The sequence below is a fragment of the Hippopotamus amphibius genome, chromosome 6, assembly GCF_030028045.1.
Source record: "Hippopotamus amphibius kiboko isolate mHipAmp2 chromosome 6, mHipAmp2.hap2, whole genome shotgun sequence".
Classification (NCBI taxonomy): Eukaryota; Metazoa; Chordata; class Mammalia; order Artiodactyla; family Hippopotamidae; genus Hippopotamus; species Hippopotamus amphibius.
Window position 1 is genome coordinate 60,479,344 of NC_080191.1, and position 22,474 is coordinate 60,501,817.

A 22,474-nucleotide genomic window follows, 5' to 3' on the forward strand; every position below is an offset into this window, starting at 1 on the left:
CAAGAAGAAGGACCACTCATTCAACAGAACAATTGGCAAAGGCCATAGTAAGTAATTCTCGAGAGGAAAAATACAGACGGCCCAAGCAGAGAGTGGAGCCTGCACGGCCGGCTCTGCTGAGCACCGTCATCCGTGTTGGATGGGTGAGTGCTTTTCTCTGTGCTGCTGCGTTTCTCTTTGCTGTCTCCCTCCTGAGATTCTGACGTGGAAGCCCCGGGTGATGGGTAATGCAATCCCTCCCCCCTCCCCCCCGGCCTGCAGCTGTGCCCTCATACCTGTCTGTCCCCTAGGCCCGTCCCTCTCCCAGCAGACCTTCGGTTCTCATGACTGGCTCCCCAGGTCTGCCCCGTGGGCGCCCAGACAAGCCCGGATTTGACTCGTCCTCTGGGGACACACCTGCTCGGGTTCCAGCCCAGCTCGGTGCCGGGAATGGCAGGGCAGGGCTCAAGCGCTCGGGGTGTGAACAACAGCTGTGGCGGCTCCAGGAGTGGCAGGAAGCAGCACAGGGCCCCAACAGCCAGAGGTTGGGGCTGGCGGGAGGTATGGCATCCGTCCAAAATAAGCCTGGGTTGAGAAGGACAAAATAGGCCCCCTGGAAGGAGTGTGGGACAGGCTTCAGAGGTGTTCTGTAAAGGCGAGCTTCCCCAGACGGGAGCTCCCCGAACCAAAGGATTTCGTGACAGATGACTGGCGGAGACTGGACACCGTGACCCCTTGGAGATGTCCAGCACAAGTTAGCATGTGAAAGATGGCCAGGCCCTGCAGTAAATCCACCTGCTGAGACAGCCCCGCCTTCCCCAGACACCTTTGACCTTTAGTTTACAGAACCCACACAAACACCTGACAGTGACACGCGTCCCTAGGGTGCATTTGGGGATCTGTGCTGTCAAGCAATAAAGATTCTAAGGCCAGGTTCTGAGCCAGCCACAGGCTTCTTTGTTTTCGAGACTGGAGCTAATTCCAGGAACAGAACGCCTTTGGCTGAAGGGTTATTTGCAGGAGGCAGTTTCCAAATCAATGAAACAGTATAACTAGGTTCATTTGGGAAGGTTTCTTCTGCCCTTTAGTTAAAAAAAAAAAAAAAAAAAAAAAAGCATGTTTTCTGTTGATGTTGGCGGGACCTCTGTGAATAAGCAGGTGTGTTTAGTTAACAGACATACATGGAGAAAGAGGCCAAACCTGTCTCAAACTACGTCACAAGTTACCTACGTGTTGGGGTCTGAGTAATAAAGCGACAATAATGTGTCTGCTCTGAGCAAATCTTCCCTCATCTTCCCTCATCTTCCCTGGACCTGTGTGCTCCCGAGTTTGTCACTGGTCCCCAAAGAGCTTGGCTGCAGCACTGTGACAGTTTCTGAGCATCTAACACACGTGCACACACTGCTCTAGCCAGGTCCCTAATGAATCTGACCAAACAAAAAATTTTAAAAATCAGAGAAGTCTAGGAAATGAATTATGGACTGCTGTTTGGATTCTGAATTAAAATATAGAGTAGGAATCGACCTTGGGGAGGTTGATCAACTCTCACTCCAGCCTCCTGGAACCGTTCCTGTCCTCACCTGCATGTACTCCCCAAAGCCCAGTGGCCTTCCCGGAGGTGGCGTGGTTGTCTCTGTTCCTCACTGCTGCTCCCCTGAGGGTCCCTCTCCCTCCCTGGAAGACTGCCTGCCTCCTGGCCACGCTCCCATGCAGGGAGGGCTGGGCTCCTGGCTCACCCGCTCTTCTGCCACCTCTCCTGTCCCCATCCTGGGTGAGGTCATGCCCATTAGCTGCTCTGACCTCCTCACTGCCAGGTCTTTCCTTCCATCCCCCTTCACACGGCTAGACCTTCTCATCACCAGTCATTTATACCACCCTGGAAGTTCAGCATCAAGCATCCTCTCTGCTCCCTCTGCCCTCCTCACCTGCCCAGGACCCTTACTCAGACCTTGAGTCTGTGGCCCCCGAACTGTCCCACCACCTTTCCTCGCCTCACGTCCTCTCTTCCCCTTTATCCTGCTTAGATTCCCATCCATGCAGATCACTCCCCTCTTGCACACACTCACCACTCTTTCAACCGCTGTCTCTCCTTCATACTTGCCAGGCAAACCCCCAGCCCTCAGTTAGTCCTCTCCCCTCTACTCCACGCACACCCCTATGTTGCTGGACGCAGCTGGAGAAAAACCCGACCACATTGATTTGCCAGTCACAGCTTCCTGAGGGTTTCCGGTGCTGTTCGGTAGCCTGGTTGCATTTGCGTAGTCAGATTTCTCTTCTGCTCTCGGGGGTGACTGTTTCTCATCTCAAGCCTTCAACACCTTGTCCCTCTCAGCAAATGATTTCACTCCCTGTTTCACTGAGAGAATGAAAGGAATTGGAGAACTTTGACAAGCCCCATCACCTCCTCTGCCTGCCCTGTGCTCGTGGCACCGCCTCCCTCTGTAAAGGCACTTGACCTCTGTGCTTCTGCTCTTCCTCCTTCCCACCAGTCCTGTCCCCTCTCACCTTGGAAGACTCTGCTCCCCCAGTTCCTCCCTTTCCTTCCTAGCTGGGTGATTTCCACCATTACACCAACAGATGACTCATGTTTAGAAACACCCTCTCTCGACCTGAACCCCCCACCTCCTTTCTGTGTTCCGTTCCCCCACGTGAAGGGACTGTCCACGTGTGCTGTCTCTCTCTCCCTCCTCCTGGTCTCCCGGGATGCAGTTCCAGCCAGGCTTTGGTGCTCACCGCTATTCTGAAGCCCTTCATCAGGGTCCCCAGAGATTGCTACCTTGCCGCATCCCGCGCAGGTCTGCCCTCCATCCAGTAGCATCGCCCAGGTGACCACACCCCTTTCCTGAAGGATGCTTTGCCTCCTGGTCATCTTCCTGCCTCACTGCTGCTTCCCACAGTGCCTTGAGCAGCACCAGGCATCTAGATGCCTGGCAACAGTAGGCATCTAGCATCCTTGTTGAGTGATGGGATCGAAGTGTGAAAGGGTGTGACTTTCCCCTTCTCTCTGGCTCCCTCCCTGCACCTTGTGTAACATTAGAAGATGTATATGGGCCACACTACATGGTTTCTAAAGGTGGGGGGTGGGTGTGTGTACATGCATGGAAACAGGGCTTCTCTGTGAGGGAGGAGGCATTCCGGGGGGGTTGTAGCAGGGCTGGGAGGGCCGTTCAGGTGGAGTCAGGAAGTACTTCTTCCTGAGTAAGGTAGGAGAGAGGGGAAAGTACTCAGGAACTTGCTTGGCTGGTCAGTTAGAGAGGAAAGTGGAAGAGTAGCTGGGAGTGGCACCTCTAGCACCAGGCCCAGGCCGTGGACCTAATTTGTTAGTCACAGGAAGCAAACTGAAGGGTTTGTTGTAGGAGGAAGTGACACATCAGGACCTGCTCTGGGAGGAATCACCTGGGGGGAGGGGGAGGGGAGGAGACTGAAGGCTCCGGAGTGAGATCTGTGGTCAGGACATGAACATTGCCCTGAATACGATCTACCTCTCCCCCATGTCTAAAGAGAACATGCACTCATTTGTGGAAAAGGGGGTGTTTTATGCCCATTCTTGTTCTCTGTTGGGTGGGAAGCCCTGCAGCCGTCCTGGCCCAGCCCACGCTGCACCGTCCTGAGGTGTGAGAACTGCTGACCAGGACTTCAGCCCCTGTCGCCTGGCTCTGTCAGAAGCATAGTCAGCACTGTGTCAGTATTTTTTTAAAGGCCTGGATTCCTTCCTTCTAGGGAAAAAAAGACAACTCTAAAGGCTCCGTGTCCAGCCCAGTGCTCGAGCCCTCTTGTCCAAGGAGCCCGCCTCCTCCTCCAGCCTGGTCACCTCGGCCACCGCTGACCTCCGTGCAGGGAGGGGAGTTTATCCAGCTGCTTCTCCAGCTGTGGCTGCAGGAGACCGTACACTGTCCTCTTGTTTTCTCTGGCTGGGTGGTGCATGTGAGCAGAGCCTTGCTGGGAGGCAGTGCTTCTGCTTAGGTAGTGTTTTTCTGAGTGCCCTCCCCTGCCCGCCACTGGCCCTTTCATGTGGCTTGGACTTTTTGGAGAGAGGGAAGTGGTGGGGAGCGCAGGAAAGTTTCTTAACAGGGCTGACGTGTCTGCCCCGTTGGCTTTTGTCTTGGCTCTCAAGCTTCTGTTTCAGGCTGATGTTTTGATTTCCACTTTGCTTAGCAACCCTCCAGCAGCCTCCCTCCCGACCCGAGGAAAGCCATTGTCTTTCTGGAGAGCTGCTTTAGCTCCCAACTGATAACTCTGGAAGGAACAGCCACAAGCCGGTCTGAGCTGAGCTCAGAATTAGCACATGAAGAAGATGTTGACCTTGATCTCAATGATTCTGTCCTCTTGAGACCATGAAATAGAAGAAGCTGGTGTAATATCAGGCACAAGAACACAGCTGCAAATGGTACCTCAGTCTTGGGCCGTCTGTGTTCTTAAATTGAGCTACTTATTTTTCTGACCTGTGGGCTGGGCTTTGCTGGAATTTCCTTAAGGCGTATTATTGTGGAAAATATTATGAAAGAAAGAAGCACATGTGGTTGGTTTGATTATTGATCCAGACTGCTCGCCTGCTGACCAGGAACATGGCCTGCTTGGCCTGGAGTAGAGCAGACTTTGGCTACAGCCTGGGGCTCCCACGAGACCTGCCCTGGCCCCAGGACGTCTGCTGACTGAGCTCTGTCCTGGGAACCAGAATCCTGGGCCAGGGTTGCTCTGCTTTGGGGCAAGCACCATTCCCTCTGCAGCGGAGCCCTTCCTCTTCCACTCCCCTTGGCCCACTGGACCGGGGGTGGGTTGTGTGTCTCCCAGGCTCCTCTTTGCCACCTCCAGGCCATCCTCCTTCCCTCCACCATAAAAGCAGTCAACTAGGAATGTCATGTCCAGCGCCCACCAGGAGGTCTTCCTGGTTCATCTAAACATCCAGACTGTCAGCACCCCACTTGGCATCCAGGACAGGAACCAGAGCTCGCTGGTGAGGCTGCATGGAGTTCTTCTCTCTTCTCACAGCAGCCCTGTAAGGTCACAGCAGCCCTATCACCTGGTGCTCATGCCAGGGAGGTGTAGATGCCAGGGCAGTGGGGATGCCGGGTCGTCTTGCTGAGAAGCCTCACCCTCCGCAGGATCCAATGTCGGTGGCTGAGCTTCCAGGTTCCCTCAAAGGACAGCTCCATCCAAGAGTCTCCTGTGGCCTCATCGTCGTTCTGGCCACCTGTGATTGCTCCTGGTCCAATGCCTGCTCCCAGACGGGTCTGTTTTTATCAAAAGCCATCTTGTCTAGTGTCGTAGACAAGGTTTATCAGGTTTCCAGGGAAACAGGACTTGGAGGTTAATCTGGGGTGAGATTCTCTTGCAGGCTTTGTTGACTCTTTGTCACCAAGGAACCATGTCGCCCGCTGCCTCTCCTTGAAATCGCCTGGTTCCTTGATGATTTTACCTTCTTCTCTGTTGGCCCAGCCACTCCATCCACCCTCAGTGTCAGGCATCCCACTTTTCATCTTCCACCTCCGTCTTTCCAGCTCGTCCCTCAGTTCCCCAATTCCAACCACCTTGACCCCACTGGGACTGCAATCCCGTGAATCTGCCACCTCTTTTCACATTTTCTTTTTTACATATGTATATACATTCTTTTTCATATTGTTTTCCATTATGGTTTATCATAGGATATTGAATATAGTTCCCTGTGCTGTACAGTAGGACCTTGTTGTTTATCCATTCTCTGTGTAGTAGTTTGCATCTGCTAACCCCAAACTCCCAGTCCATCCCTCCCCAACCCCACCTCCCCCTTGGCAGCCACAAGTCTGTTCTCTATGTCTGTGAGTCTGATTCTGTTTCATAGATTACTTCATTTGTGTCGTATTTTAGATTCTCTGTGTAAGTGATATCGTATGATATTTGTCTTTCTCTTTCTGACTCACTGTACTTAGTGTGATAATCTCTAGGTCTATCCATGTTGCTGAAAGTGGCATGATTTCATTCTTTTTTTATGGCTGAGTAGTACTCCGTTTGTGTGTGTGTGTGTGTACATAGCACATCTTTTTTATCCATCCGTTGATGGACATTTAGGTTGTTTCCATGTCTTGGCTACTGTGAATAGTGCTGTAATGAACACTGGGGTGCATGTATCTTTTCGAATTAGAGTTTTGTCCGTATATATCCCCAGGACTGGGATTGCTGGATCATATGGCAACTCTATTTTTAGCTTTCTGAGGAACCTCCATACTGTTTTCCATAGTGGCTGCACCAATTTACATTCCCACCAACAGTGTAGGAGGTGAACCTGCCACCCTCCCCAACCCCCACGCCTCTCCTCCCTCTGCACCCCCTCACTCACCACCCCTGCCCCTCCCTTACTCACTCCTACTCAGCTGGTAAACCACTGGGTAGATCCTCCTCTTCTCGCCTGTACCTGCCTCTGTGTGGCTGGAAGTTTCTGGAGATGACCCACCACCACACCGACGGGTCTTATTGCCCCTTCCGGGTCCCCGGGTCCAGGTGGGCCCTTCAGTTATGCTCCTGTGTCCCGTTCAGCCTCCCGCCTCCCCAGACAGCTCTTCCACACCTCCGCCCGCAGCTCTGCCGCACCTCCGCCTCCTCACTCTCAGCTTCTCATTTCACTGAGAAAACTGCAGCGACAAGGAGAGAGTTTGCACCCGCTGCCTGCGCCACGGCCACCCACCCTCCACATCTGTCCCTGTGTCCTCCTCCTCTCCTGTCACCATGGATGGACTGTTTGTTAAGGCAGCCTCACTCACACGTCGGGTCCATGACTCAGTCCGGGGCGTTGCCTGCAGGGCCCCTGTCTCTCCTCCTCCAGCAGCTTTTACTTCCCCTGGGTCAGTTCTACCAGCATGCAAACTGGTATTAACTCCTCACCTTAGGGAAGTCTTGAGACCCCACTTCTCGCTCTATAGCCTCCCATTTCTACACACACACACACACACACACACACACACACACACACACGAGTTCCTCAAGGAATTGTCTGTACTCACAGTCTCTGTTTTTTCTCTTCCCTTCCATTCCGGTTTCTGTCCCTCAGCTTTCCGGAAACGGCCCGTCCCTGGCTCACCTGTGTGTACCTAGGGTGGTGAACGCTCCGTCCTGCTGGGATGGGACTCAGAGCACACCCGGCTTCACTGACCCCTCTTGCCTCCTTGATACACTCTCCTCTGCGCTCCGGACACCTCGCGCTGCTGGCTTTCCTTGTATCTTTTTGGCCACTTCTCCTCTGTCTCCCTGACCTTTAAATACACCATCTCCTCCACACACTCCCCAGGCGATCTCCCCCAGTCTCAAGGTTTTAAGTCCCTTCTGTTTGCTGGGGACGCCTTGTTTGTATCTTCAGCCGACGTCTTTGGGTGGCTCCAGACAGCACAGCTCCACCCTCGAGATCTCCATGGGGGCCTGTCTGAGCCGGACTCCCAGGGCCCCGCCCAGACCTGGCCCGTCGGTCTTCATGGGCACTGGGGGTCGTGGCCACGCCGTCCTGTCCGTTGTTGAGGAGCGAGGCTTGGCGTCATCCACGAACCCTGTCTCTTGTGTCCCACGTCCAGTCCACACATGCTTTTGGTTCTGCCTTCAAAATATATGCAGATATTTGATGTAAAGGAATTATGGTTACATGTCTTTCTAGATATGATCATGGTATTGTGGTACATTTTTAAAAAGAACCCTTTTACAAATTCTTACAGAAATATTTATAGATAAAATGATGTGAAGTCTGGGATTTCCTTGGAATCATCTCAGGCAGGGGTTCTTACATAGAGGACTCATGAAAACACAGATTTCTGGGTCTCAAGGCCAGAGTTTCTGATTCGTTGGGGCTGGGGTGGGGCCCCATGGTTTTTATTCCTGACGCTGGCTGATGCTTCCTGTCTGAGGCCCACGTTATGAGACGGATCTGATCTGAGGTGCAGGAGAGTGGTATGAATGAAGTAAGGTGGGGCGTGAATTGATGGCCGTCGGAGCAGTGGATACATAGGGTTTACTACACTGCTTTGCCTTTCTTTGGAAGTTTCAGTAGTAAAAAGTGTGTGTGTGCACGTGCATGTATGTACGCATGTGTGCATTTCCAGAATTGGACTGTTTCCCAGCAACTCCAGTCCCACCACTCTGGTCCAAGCATCCTTTTCTTTTTTTTTGGCTGTGTCGAGTCTTAGTTGTGGCGTGTGGGTGGGCTCTTTGTTGCAGCGTGCAGGGTTTCTCTAGTTGTGGCGTGCTCATTTTGTCTCTCTAGTTGTGGTGCATGGGCTCTGTAGTTGTGGCACACGGGTTCCAAACTGCGTGGGCTCTGTAATTTGCAGCACACGGGCTCTCTAGTTGAGATGCGCGAGCTCAGTAGTTGTGGCTTAGTTGCCCCATGGCATGTGGGATCTTAGTTCCCCGACCAGGGATTGAACCTGCATCCCCTGCATTGGAAGGCGGATTCTTTAGCACGGGACCACCAGGGAAGTCCCCAAGCATCTTCTCTTGCCTGGATCATTGTAGGGCCTCCTAACTGACCTCCTTGCCTTTCCCTTGCCCTGCTAGGATCTGTTTTCAACAGAGCAGCCAGGGCGATCCTCAGAACCCTGCAATGCCTCCCTGTCATTCACAGTGAAATCCCAAGTCTTTTTATGACCTAGAAAGCACTTTGCAATGTGTCCCTGACTCTGTTTCCTCTATCAGACATGCTGAGCTCGCTGGTCCTTGGATATGCCAGGAATGCTTCTGCCTCAGGACCTTTGCATGTGCTCTTCTGGGCCCACAGTGCTCCCCAACCCCCCCCACCCCTGTCCCCACTCAGCCATGTCTCCCTTTTCCTTCATCTACTCTCAAAGGTTGCCCCTGCAGTGAGGCCTTGTCAGACCCCACTGTGTAAAAGTTCACACTCCCCCACTTCCTACCCCTCTTCCCTGCTCGCTTTTTCTCCTTAGCTCACATCACCGTCTGTACTGTGCTGTTGATCTGGTCTGTCCCCTTTGGCAGGAAGCTTGCGTGGTTCGTGGCACCGAGCAAGCGCTGCCGCTCCACCACCTTTGTGTGGCCTCGTCGGAGCCACGGCTCCCGGCTCCCACCCCCGCCGGCCAGGCCTGCACTGTCATCACTCATCCATTCATGACACACGCCCCTTCTCTGCCGCTGCCCAGTGTCTGCCTCGGCTGTGGGTGGGTCTGGGTCTGTTTGGATCCCTGCCGGGTCCCTGTGCTGGGACTGTGCTGGCCCCATTGGCTCTCACATACACGCGCACTGAATAAATGGCTGAATCCCGGGGCAAGAGGTGGACGAGGATGAGGGTGGGAACGTAAATGAGAGGACTTTCTGGAAAGTCATGGCCAATGGCAGTGGGGGGGCGGGGAGCAAAAACATTCTCACGTGGAAGCACCTACCGGAAATGCAACAAAAGTGTGGAAGACAGGCATATTCTATTTTTGAGACATTAAGTAAGGAAGGACAGAATTTGCCATGGGGCAGACCAGATACAGCCTGCAGAGGTGTGTGCAGCCCACACAATGCTTAAAATAAATCTGGATTGGTTGCCAGCACTGAAAAATCAGAAGTGTCCTATTTCTCTTGAAAAACTGGAGACTTGCTGGCACTGGGCTGGCCTATCCTCCTGGGGGCAACAGGCAGGAACAGACTGCGTGCCCCCACGAGAAGGGGTGTGTGTCCTCTGGTCGCCTGTGGCCCCTCCAGCAGCTTCACTCGTGCGTTACCTGCCTGGGGCTTGTACGTATTTGATCTGCGAGCTCCCTTTAGAGGGGCAAAATGGATTTCTTCTTCCTTTGACACTAAGTGAGGAAATACAGTTATTTGGGGCAGGCGGCACTGTCGGGCAGTTTTGGAACAGGATGCCTGGGAGGCCAGGCCTCTGGGAGTGCTGGAGGTGGGGCCGTGAGGGCAGCAAGGGGGCCGTGCGTCTCAGGGGTGGGCCGCACCCTGCTTACACATGGCAGAGGCCAGAAGGGGCCTTGGAGAGGAAGGCGTGGAGAAAAGGAGAGGTGGTTTGCAGGGAGTCTGGGCTTTAAAAGGGCTGGCTCAGCAAAGGAGAAGGGTGCCAAGTCTTATGGGTTCAGCTGTGTCCCCAAAAAAGATATGTGGCAGTCCTAACTTCCAGTACCTCGGAGTGTGACCTTATTTGGAAATAGGGTCATTGCAGGCGTAATTAGTTAGGTTGAATTGAGGTCATACGGGAGTAGGGTGGGTTCCAAATCCGACCTGATGGGTGTCCTTATAAGAGGAGAGAGACACAGCACATAGGGAGAAGATGGCCACGTGACGGTGGAGGCAGGGGTTGGGGTGACGCAGCTTTGAGCCGAGGAAGGTCAAGATTGACAGCCACAAGCCAAAATGAGGCGGGGAGGACCCTCCCCGGGTGCCTTCAGCGGAAATGTGGCCTGCTGGCACCTTGCTTCCAGACTTCCAGCCTCCAGGACTCCAGGACCGAGAGCTGATAAATTTCCTTGTTTTAAGCCACTTGGTTTGTTTCTAGTTAATCTGTTTGCGGTGGAGAAAAAGCATCTTCTCCCAGGACTGTCACGTGTACCAAGGTCGTGACCTGCTGTGAGTTACCATGTGTGAAAATCGCGGATACTGGTGTTGATTATATATTCGGGAGTCAATCATTGACACGAATCGAATGGGACAAGGTGGCCGGGTGGCGTCGCGCTTGTTTGTTTTTTAAATAGGATGAAAAGCCTTTTTTGTTTGTGTCTGCTTAATTGTCCCGGTGCAGGGGGATGTGTGTGTGCTTCTCCTCTGTAATCCAGCAGAGCAGGGGGGCAGTTTCCACAGCTTCTCCTGCTGTCCCGTTCCCACCTCTGAAGTGCAGATTTGCCCATGTTGCTGTGGCTGGCAGTCTCCCAGGGTTTTGTGTATTTGGTCCGGACTGTTTGCAGAGGGACATAAATGCACAGAGACTGCCTTGTGTTCGGGTCAACAAAGTGAGACCCAGATGATACCCTGGCTTCAGGGTTCTGTTTGAAGGCTTTGTAAAGTTCTGAGGGTCGAAATATATTTTTTTGTGTCAGAATCATTCTCTTGCATTGATCACTTTGTCCACCCAGGTGAGGACCAGAAGCTGCTGGTTTACCTCTCCCTGGTTAGACCAGAAGATACAAGGCCTGCAGGGGGCAGTTCGCTTCCACCTGCGGGGTTGAGATTTCACAGGCTTTACCTGTCCTGGAGCAGGGAGCGGGCTGTTTCTAGGAGGGCTCCATGGCACGTGGTGCAAGGCCTGTCCCTTAACAGCAGGCGTGTCACCACCCGGGGCAGAAGATGCCCTTCCTCTTGGTGGGGAGCAGACTCAGGGATGGAGAGGATGCCTTGTCCCCATTATCATCAGCGTGGAGCAAAAGACCCGTGGGCTCCAGGAAGTGGGTTGTATCCATCTGTGGACCTCTCGGATGTCCACGTCCTGATCCCAAGTTCCTGGGGATGTCACCGCACGTGGCAGAAGGGACTTTGCAGATGTGATTAAGGGCCTTGAGACAGGCGGCTGATCGGGGTAATCTGGGGGCCCAGTGTTCTCACAGCGGTCCTTAACAGATGAAAGAGGAAGGCAGGGGAGGGAGAGGGAACGAGATGTGATGATGGAAGCAGAGGTCGGAGTGATGCGATTGCTGGCTTTGAAGAGGGAGGACGCAGCCAGGAGCCGAGGAATGCAGGCGCCTCTAGAAGCTGGAAAAGGCAGGGAAATGGCATCTTTTCTAGAGCCTCCAGAAGGAACACCATCCTTTTGACACCTTGATTTTAACCCAGTGAAACCCACTTCAGAGACTTTGGACCGGCAGAATTATAAGATCACAGACTTGTCTTGTTTTGGGCCGCTGAGTGTGTGGTCGTTTGTTGCCATAGCGGTGGAGACTAATGCATCATCCCACCACCTCCCAGCTGCCCCGCATCCTCTGAGGCAGGAGGATGGAGTCGGCAGGGCTGTGATAATTACCTTTAGGTTACTCTGCTCCCTCCTCTCCACCACTAAAAAAAAAACCTAATCAATTAGAAAAATTCACATTAATATTGGAGGGAAATGTCATTTATTAAACTGGTTCTTAACCTTTCTGGTGTCACTAACTCCTTTGAGACTCTGATGAAAATTATAGCTCCTAGCCTTATAAAAATATACATCAAAAATTTGCATACAATTTTAGAGACTATACAGATTCACCCAAAAGCTATTTGTGAAGCTCCTGTGTCTGCCCAGGCCTTCCTCTGTCTCCCGGGATAAATTCAGTTGAGGATAAATGGGATAAATTCAGTTGAGACTGAGTTATTGCTTCCCTAGTGAGTGTCCCTAATGGTATTTGGCAGGTCCTTATTTGAGGATTCATCCATGTTTGTGTTTCGTTCTGTGCGTTTAGAAACATTCTTCTGAGAAGGGGTACAAAGGCCTGGCCCCTATAACAGTTAATGGCACCTGCAGTGGCGTCTGTGGCATCATTGTCAAGGTTAAGGGCGCCCTGCTTCTAATGGTCCTTCCCTCTGTCAGTTTTTCTTCTTTTGCGTGTGTACCAGGCTGCATCTTGCCCTGGGCGTTTCCCGTAACTGCTGAAGACCCGGGGCCCCAGCTCATCAGCCTTCCTTGGGATTCACTGGACCCAGGCCTGGGGCACCTGGGGCACCCAGACCTCCTGCTCAGCCCCCGTGTGTTAGCAAGTCCCTGGGGGCAGGTGGGCACTCGTGCGATGCAGCCCCCAGTGGACGATACTTAGGACAGCAGGTCCTCCCTGTCGGGGATCCATGACTCACTGCTGTTTCTGAGCACGTGGACTGCGGCGCAGAGGGACAGGGCCGGCCTGAGGCACCTGCCCCAGGCTCGAACGCCAGCACCTCTGCCAGCCGGGGGCTCCCCTCCGCCTCTCCAGCCCCCCAGAAGCTGTCGGAGCTTCCAGAGAGCAAGCTTTCGGTGGGAAGATCTAAGTCACTGCAGCTTGGTGATTCGCTGATCCTCAAACCTCCACGCATATTACTTGGGGCCAAGCTATTGTCTCTGCGTTTTCTTTTCCAAGTGGGTGGGAGCCGCATTGGAAGCTGCAGTGAATGAACTCCAGAAGGAGGCTCCGCTGATGCTGTCTGTGCTGTGTTTCTCCCCCAGCTCCGGAAGAAAAGGAGGTCATTAAAGGCCAGTATGGAAAGCTCACCGATGCTTACGGCTGCCTGGGGGAGCTCAGGTTGAAGTCTGGTGAGTACGTACTCCGAGGGGCAGCGGCTGTCCGGCGCCCATGGCTAGACTTTAGTCTGGCCGGGCAGAGCCTCTTTTATGTTAGTGTGGAAAGACTGTGGGATTTAGGCATTTTATTTTGACTGTCACCATCTTTTAAAATGTTTTTTTCCCTGAGCTGGCTCCTCTGGGCTGGGGAGGAGGTCAAGGTGAGTGCAGCCTGGTCCTCACCTGCCAGTGCTGCTTCTCTGGGGGCAGAGGGAGCTCACCTTCGCTGTCTACCCACCAGGATCTGCGGTTTTCCAGCCTGGCCTGGCCTGGGGGTGGGGGTCTCCCCAGGGGCTTGTTGTTGTTTACAGGAGATCTGTATTCTAGAAGGGGTGGAGGTCAGAGGCCCGAAGCCCTTGGGCTTGCTAGATGCGTCTTGAGGGAGAAGAGCTGGGATGGGGTGATGTCGGCAAGGAGAGAAAAGCCACCCACACCTGACCATCGGGCACCGAGGGTGAGTGTGAGTGAGAGCAGGGGGAAGAGCTTCAGACCCGGCTGCGTAGTCTGACTGGAAGGGGCAGAGAACTTACAGGGACAAGCGGGCATCCCTGCTCAGTGTGAGACTCAAGGGGCTGAGCCGTAGGCCGGAGGTGGGGGGGGTGTGACAGCTTCCCCGTGGGGCCATTGGGTCACTTGTGTGCTCCTGGACCTCATGGGGGCCCTGGTGCACTTCTGGGGCTGCAGCCCCTGTTTCCTCCCTCCCCTCTTAGCTGCCTAATTTACATTGTCCCCGCCCGGTGTCTCTGGTGACTTACGGGGCCAGGAGCAGCGCAGGCTGTGAGCTGACCAGTGCGGGCTCTTCCCGAGCCGGGCGTGTGCATCTCCACATCACTGCAGCAGCGGTCTTCCTGGACTAAGGATTTTTAAAGCCAACAGAATAGCACTGTTGTTTGCCGTCACTTTTCTGGTCTTTTATTTAGTGGGATGACTTTTTCTGAACGATGATGATGACATTGATCATCTCCAGACAGTGTTGAGGAAAAACATTCAGTACCCACATGACAAGATGCATTTATTAAATGTCTATTTTGTGCCAGTGGCTAAGTATACGTTAGCTTCTTTAATCCTAAAAACAAGCCAATGTGAGACTGTATCTTTATCTTCATTTTCAGTAAAGGAAACAGGCTCAGAGGGTAAAAGTAACTTGCCTGAGAAGCTGAATTAGGATTCAACCCTGGATCTAGCTTGCTTTTTTCATGAAGATGTGCCGCCTGCCAAGGGTTTCTATAGGTTTTTTTTACCCTACAGTGATTTTTTTCTGAGGTTATGAAAAATCCCTGTGGCCTTTCCTCAATCATGAGGATGTGAGGATGACAGACAACTTTACGTGGTGCTTACTCTGCACTAGGCACTGTTTTAAGTGTTTGAATTTATTAACTCAGCTCTCCCTGTGAGGTAGGGGTTGTTACTGTCAGAGAGCTTAAGAGTGGTATTTCATCTATTCTGTGACACATTTTTTACATTATAAATGTGGGCATTTAAGATACGTTACAGTAGTTGGCATCTTACAGTTATAATTGGCAACATTCTTCTTGTACATAAATGAATGGTCCATTTCGCATCCGTAACTTGCGCAGAGTCGGGTGGTCCTCAAGTGGTGGCTGGGTTTTAAACTCCTGCTTTCTGGTAGCAGGGGCTGCCTTCAGCCACTAGGCTGTTCTGTCCTGAGAGGGGCAGAGAGGCTGAGATTTCAAGGCCAGGAAAGCAGTACCTTCCCCACATCCCAGGGGAGAGCTTTTCTCCCTGGGCTATGATTTGAGATCAGCTCCAGGGAACTGGTGCTCATTGGGAAGGGTGGCAGCCCCCAGAGACTTTGTCAGAGTGAGCCAGGGTGTCTGCGGATGCCCGGCTTCCGTGGGCTCATCCCAGGGCAGGGCGTGGAGAGAAGTGACCAACTCCTAGAGCTGCCCTGGACAAGCCCTCCTCCCCGCCTGCAGCCCTCCACCCCCCTGACCCCTCCCCTGAGGGATGAGTGAGCACAGCCTCTGGTCCCCGGCCCCCGTTTCAGGGGTCTCTGAACAACCCCAGCCCCGCCCTCCAGGGTTGCCCTCCAGGGCGGGCAGTGAAGGCTACAGGAGGGTGGTGAGAGTGCGTCTGACTTTCGGAATGTCAGGATTACCTGGTCTTTCTCAACACATATCTTCAAGTGCCCAGGGTATCTGAAGGATGGAAGGATTGGGCCTTGCCATTGAGTTTTTCAAACTCCCTTTGGTTACACTGAGGAGAGTTTGGCTTTAACTTGATTTTCTTTTCCCACTGCAAGTCCCCACCCCAGGACTATGATCTGTTTTGTTCTTCTCCCCCCTGTTGAGGGTGTTGACAGCACAGGGTGGAATTCCAGCTTCCATTTGCCACCAAGACAACCAGCCCGAGTTGGAGGTGGGCCTCCCTTTCGACTTTTGTAGGCTGAAAGTCCCTGTACAGAGAGAGAGACTTCCCCTCAGGCTCTTAACTTGGGGCAGTTGTTCAATTTCAGCCTACCTCAGTGAAAATAGCCTTTTATGTTAGAAATTAAGAAACACACAAATTTGTAGATTTTCATGGAGAGCCCAAAGTCCCTCCTTCCTCTCTGAAATGCCAGCAGTAAGCCTTGGAGTTGGGCTTCCTGACACCTACATCATACAAAGCTTAGAAAGTGAGAGTATAGTTATAAAAAGAATTTATCCCAATGATTATAAGGATTTAACTCCCTTTTCTCCTAAGCTCTCCAGGCCTCCCTATTTCATAGCCTCAGGGGTAGATTAAATTGAGGTCTCTAATGAATTGTGTCTCCTGCAATTGTGCAGTGCACAGCCTGTGAAGCTGTGCATGCTGGTTCTGTAAACCTTCCACCAGACAGCTCTCCTCAAGTCTAGTTTCCGCTTCTCAACAGACTGACCCGAGTTAATTTAATCTCTAATTTCCTCTAAAAGCAGGAAAACTGCCTTATCTCTATCTTACATAGTTCTGGAGAGGGCTGACTTCTCTGGGCAGTCACTACAGAACGGAACGTCTCTGGAGAGGGAATTTCACAGTCTTATGAGTCCTTTGTGATTCAGGGGATGCAGTGTTCTCTAGCAAGTCTTGAAAGGGAATGGCCATCAGTTGTAAGAATAATTTGTTGTAATACTTATACCCAGTGGTGTGCTGGTCATTATTTGACTTCCAGCTCGTGGGGCGGGGCGGGGTGGGGGGGATCCCTGACAGGTCATGTTTGCCAGTTTCCGTGGTGTAAATGCATCCACTGTGGCTGGGCCAGTGTAGAATTGGGATGTGATGTGCTCAGCTGGCTCCTGGGAGCTGGTGAAAGCTGCCAGCACACCACTGCCTTCACTGCTCTCATGTTCTCGGCAGGGAAGAAGGAAGAGGTACTTGGGACCAGAAGGTGGATACAGGTGTTTAGAATTCTGAGCTTGTTGGTGAGGGCGGGGGCAGGGATGGGGGCTCAGGCTCAGGGCTCCTCTGGCCACAGCTCCTCACTTCGCAGATGGGGAAGCCTAGGCTTCCTAAGCCGCTTGTTCCCAGATCTGAGCGTATCCTGTACCGGCAGATGGATAGGTAAGATGGTTTCAACCCAGGGTTGAGATCAGTACGAACCTGGTGGGGAGAGAACTCTGAGGCCCAGCAAACACAGAGACATTCCAACACGGAACACACCCCGCGTTGTCCCTGAATGAACCATTGTGTCTGCCCATGACTCATGGTGACCCCGGCGCCTTCCCAGCCTGGTGACGGTGACAGGCAGCCGCAGCTAGATGAACCTTGGACCCGCTCACTGCCGGGGCCGGGGTTTCTGCCGGGTGGCTCTGACTTGGAGCTGGGTTTTGAAGACAGCCCTCTGGAGGGAGAGGATTTCTAATGTGATGTTGAGGTTTTGAAGGTTTTTAAAAATTGTGGTAAAATATACGTAAGATAAAATTTACCATTTTAACCAATTTTAAGTGTACAGGGGAGTGGTGTGAAGGACAGTCATGTTGTTGAGCCGCCGTCACCACCATCCGCCTCTAGAACGTTTTTCATCTTCCCACACTGAAACCCGGGCCCCGTTAACCAGGATGTACATTGAAGTGCTTGTATTCCATCGCTCCACCCTGCTCACTCAGGCTGCCTCTGTGTGTGGGTGTGACCTCTTCTGGGTCTGGCGTGTCTTTTGGGCCTCTGACCCATTTCTTGCCTTCACCACCACCTCACCTGACTCTCGCCAGCAACCTCTGACCCAGGCGTGGTCGTACTTGGGTCAGAGCCCTGGAACAGGGTGTTGGAGCTGAAAGGGATGGAGCCCATCTGGTGCCCAGAGAGGGCCTGAGGCTTGCCTGAGGCCCCATAGGCCATTGGAGGCGGGCAGAGCCCTGTCTTCTGAGGCCAAGGCAAACTTGACTTTTGTCTTTGCCTTGCTACAAGGTCCTGACTGGTTTCAGGTCCTTGACTAATGACTTCTGAGGCACACACCCCCGCCCCACCCCCCCAGGCCCAGTTTACTTCTTCCACGGGGAAATTGATCCTGGGTTACTGAACACGCAGCTTGGATCCTGTGCTCAAGGTGATGTCACAGGGGACTTCTCACAAGCCCGGGGCGGGCGAGTCCCACCAGCCTCACCTTTACCCCTAGAAACACCTTCTGTGCGGGATCACAGGCCAACACCATCCTCACAGTACCCCCACGCACACCCCCAGTCTCCTGCAGCCCCTGAGAGCAGTGAGGCTGTTACACAGGGTGGGTAGATAGGGTGATGCTAGGGCTGAAGTGACCCCGGCCGGGCTGAGCAGGCCGGGCAGGTCCCCGTCTTGGAGGGATAGGGGCCTAGGGCCATTCTTCTGGGGTCACAGAGACTGTTTGCGGTGCAGGATATGGTTAGATCGGAGCAAAACAATGTTCAAGTCCTCAGCTCCTTCCAGTGATCAGTTTGCCTGAGAATGTCCTGTGATGAGGGCTTTCTCACCCTCTCTGTTCCATCCACAACCACCCTTCTGCCATCTTACCACCCCCCACCCCGCCCCCACCAAATCTCACCGTGGTGTGTTGCTTTGGAACTAAATGCCTCTAGGATACCCAACAAAGGGACAATTCAGAATATTGTCAGCAGTTGAGGAAGTCTGTTGCCTCTATGACTAGGTGACAAGTCAGATGACAGTCAATTGTTTGCTGTCCACAGAATTGAAGAAGTAATTGGGGTATCAGTTGACAGCATCAGTAGTAATTTTCTCGGTAGATTATTGTGATTTCTTTTTTTTGGTTTAACGTGTAGTTCAGAAGGGCTTCGAAGAGTTTAGTGACATTTCTGTAATGAAGCCCTTTCTGTTCCCATGTATTTATTAATGTGAACGAGGTTTCTTAGTGTTTACATCTATAAGAATGAAAAATAGAACTAGAATTGATATAGAATCTATTGGATAGTTTCATTCCATCAACAAATAATATTTATCCATGAATTGTAAGTCCCATCCATCTCATTAAGAGAAGCCTTTCCAACAGATCTTTACTTTTTATGTTAAACGATTGTTTAGCAGAAGTGTTTTGTTTACATCATTTGACCAATTGTGTACTAAGAATCATTGCAGTGATAACTCAAGCCAGAAGAAACTCTTTTTAAAGACCTGGAGCTTTATGATCAAATTGCTATACAGTATGATCAGGTGAAGCACAAAAATTTTACATTAGGATGAGGTTCTGTGGGGAAAGTGGACTGGAAATAGGAGAAAAAATCCCATCTGTTACAGAAGAACTTGTTCATGGATTCCGTTAAACAATAGATGATGTTGAGTGTAAGTTGTAGATTCCACCAGATGCTGGTAAAGAGGCCCACAGCAGTCTTACGTTTACATGTCCATGTTTAGCGGATGTTGGAAAATATATTACTCACAACCATGTAAACTAAGGATGTAAACTTCTGGTGTCAGTTTGAAAATGAGCGAGGGGTCGGGGTGCATTGGTCAACCACAGTTCTTAGACAATAGCCGAAGTGGTTGAAGGCTGCTGGACCTTAGGGCTGGATGGAAGCGGGGCTGAGGTGAGACCGATGGTTGCATCTTGGGTCCAACACAGGCCGGCCGTGCACTGGGCAGGTGATCCAGCTCCCCGGGGACAGTTTCTAGTGTAAAATGGCAGCCCTGTTAGGCAGGTTGGCCATACTTCTGCAGGGACCAGCTCTGGAACCAGACTTGGCTTGAGTAACTTGCCCAGGTGGGATAGCCAGAAGGTGGATTCGAATCCCAGCTCCCCACTGTGCCGCCTTGGGCCGATTACTCACCCTTCCTGTGCCTCTGTCTCCCTCCCTGTAAAATGGGGTTAAAAGTGGTACCTCCCTGATGAGGGTGCTGGGAGGAGGATTGTGGACCGGTGCCTGCCACGTGGTGAGGTGATCCCTGAGGGTTAAAGCTGCTTCCCGTGCATTCCCACGTGGTGGCTATTCTTGTCCTGCACCCTCCCCTGAGCCCCTGGTCCCAGGACTCGGGAGCCTGACTCCTCCGTGGTGGCGGCCTCTTCCCTTTGCTCTCATTTATTGCAAGAGCCTTTTCGTGCCTGCTGCCACGCGCCCGCCCCAAGCCTCCCCCAGGCCGCTGCCCTGCACAGGAAGTGCCTGCTGTCTTCCGAGCAACCTGGGCCTCTTGCCAGGGACTCGGGTCCCCCCACGCAGAGGCTGTTGAGGCAGTGGTGCTAGAAACCCACTTCACAACTTGGATGGAGGGATGTAAAGCAGAATTTTCCACACCTCCCCGGGAACCCACGCCCTCCAGAGTGTGATCGTGGGCTCGTAGCCTGGACCACAGGACTGTCCTCTGGCCACTGCAAGGGGACACTTGTTGAACTGTGCTTCTCCCCGTGCTGAGCCCTTCGGAAGGAGAGGCAGGTGGGATGCCTGGACAGTGGTTCCAGCACAGGCTGGCAGAGTGTTTGCATTTGTGAGGATGTCAGCCCTACATAAGCCCTACCTGTCTTCCAGAAACAACGCCTGCTCTGCTTAAGACACTCAGCCCCCGACACCTGTCGTCGTCCATAGCGCAACTGCCTTATTCTTACTGTTTCAAGATTATTTCCTGACCACGTGACTGGAGAGGTGGGGTGTGGTCGCCTGCTGCCGGTGACCCCCCTCCCCCAGAAGGCCTGGTACGAGTGGTGGCCTGTTATCAAATGAAGGGCCCTTTAATAAAAACCAGGCGTCACCTGGCCCCCAGCAGCAGTCTTTCTCTGACTTGGTGTGCGTAGGGAGTCTAGGATAGCTGAGCAGCGGAGTTGGCAGTCTTAGGGGTCTCGGCGAAGCGTCCGGAGGTTTAGGAATGTTGACCACCGTCACGCCAGCTGATGACCACTGAGCCTTTGGAGCGCATCTTGGCGGGTTTGGGTCCTTTGAAGCTCCGTAGGGTGGGAGGAGTGTGCCCTAGACGCCAGCCCCTGGAGGCCAGTTGCCCACCCCAGTTATCTCCTGGGCCTCCCCCTGAAACAGAGGACCAAGGGGCCATGTCCGCACCGTCCCCAGAGTAAAACTCGCAACCCCACCCGCAGCACGTGTCTTCAAGCACCTTTGCGTGCCTGGGCCTGCTGCACGGGGGGGACGTGGAACAGAAAATAGCCGTGGGTGATGTGGTGAGGTCCCGGGAGAGGGGCATCTCCTCCTCCTCCTGGCATCAGGGTCCGCAGTGGTTGGGGTAAGCTTTCACGGGGGGTGGGTAGGCGTGAGCTGCTCTCTCATTGGCCTATTTAGGAAGTGTTCATCAAACACGTGCCGCGTGCAGTGCCAGGAGGCCGGGATATGAACCAAACAGAGCCCCGCCCCTAAGGAACACCCAATCTGCTGGGGGACACATGCAGTGAAGGAGGCTGTTAGCTTTGTGTGTGACAGGCATTGTGCTGTTGGCATTTAGAAGGGACAGCCAGCAGGGTCTTGGGAGAGCAGGGAAGGCTCCCTGGAGGAGGTGTTGCCGACTGTGGAGAGGATGGAGAGGAGTTCTGGGAAAGTGAGTGGAGGCATGGGGAAAGCTCATGCTGGTCTAGAGGGTGGGGGCGGGAAGGTGACTGGGGAGGGCTTGTGGAAGGCCTCCCTGGCAGAGGAGGGACTGCCCAGGACTGCCCACCTGGCCCAGGACTTCCCACTTCAGCTCTGTGGGCAGGTGAGAGCCTAGAAGGATTTCAGCAGAGGAGGGAGGTCTGCGATCAGGCGGGTTTGGGAGGCCGCTCCAGCAACGGAGCTTGGAGGACTGACCCCATCTGGAGGCCCTGAGGATTTGTGGGGAGGGTGGATTTGAGAGGCTTGGGGTCCTGCACCCTCCCACCCCCTGGAGCTGGAAAGGCTCTAGGCATGTATTCAGACTCTGGAGGGCAGCAGGACCCCCTGGGCTTGTGAAGCACAGGCTGCTGGCCCAGCCCCAGAGGTCTGGGTCGGGCTGAGAGTTGGCATTTCTAACAGGCTCCAGGTGGCACTGCTACTGGCGGTCAGGGGCCAGGCTCTGGAGCCACGGCTCCAGGCTTCGGGCTCAGGTGACAGGGCAGATGGTTAGTTTAGGAAGGTGAAGCGCCCAGATGTGAGGCAAGAACAGGCAGTGGTGTGGCTGCGGCTGGAAGCCAGGCTGCCCATCGCCCCGGGTCACCGCCAGCCGCCGTGATCCTCAGCCCCCGTGTCTCACTTCCCTTCCAGGTGGCACCTCCCTGAGCTTCCTGGTTTTGGTGACGGGCTGCACATCTGTGGGCAGAATTCCAGAGGCCGAAATCTACAAAATCACCGCCACCGACTTTTACCCTCTTCAGGAAGAGGCCAAGGAGGAGGACCGACTCATAGCCTTGAGGAAGATCCTCAACTCAGGGTTCTTCTACTTCTCGTGGCCCAACGACGGGTCTTGCTTCGACCTCACCGTCCGGGCACAGAAGCAGGGTGACGACAGCTCCGAATGGGGCAACTCCTTCTTCTGGTGAGGCCCCGGGTCTCCCCCACAGCTCGCACGGAGGGTGGGCTCTGATGGGCGCCTGCATCCTTGATCTCTGCTTTGCATCATCCCTCGGTCACCTCTGCGAGCTGTGAACCCTGCCCGCTCCCTCTCTGCACAATCAGAGGAAAACTAGCCCCACTCCCCACCGGGGGTCGGGGAGCGTGTTCAGCGTGGTCTAATGCAGACTTAGGAATGAAAATCTGCTCCCTAAGTAACGAGCATAAGCGCCAGCATCTGCCGGTGCCTCCTAAGTGCCTGGGCCTGTGCTCAGTGCTTCCCTGGTCCCTGGTCCCCTCAGTTCTCCTGGTTATCCTCCAGCGTACAGACACGTACCACCGACGTTTATAAAGCACTGTTTTAAGTTCTCTGCGGGTCACAACTCACATAATCCTCATAGTAACCTGTGAGGTAGGGTCTGTCCTCCCC

General features: G+C 53.4%; 1 protein-coding gene across 4 annotated transcripts in view; it reads left to right on the top strand.

Moving 5' to 3' along the window:
* The window catches only part of SYNJ2 (synaptojanin 2), a 94,283-nt gene that overhangs the window by 12,777 nt on the left and 59,032 nt on the right, over positions 1-22,474 (top strand). For all 4 annotated transcript variants that reach the window (XR_009054287.1, XM_057738661.1, XM_057738662.1 and 1 more), the window contains exons 2-3: positions 13,037-13,123; positions 21,760-22,030. Coding sequence is in view for 3 of the 4 variants with exons in the window: in XM_057738661.1 (XP_057594644.1) it covers positions 13,037-13,123; positions 21,760-22,030 (358 nt within the window). In the remaining variant the exon portion in view is untranslated. The remainder of the gene's footprint in view (positions 1-13,036; positions 13,124-21,759; positions 22,031-22,474) is intronic.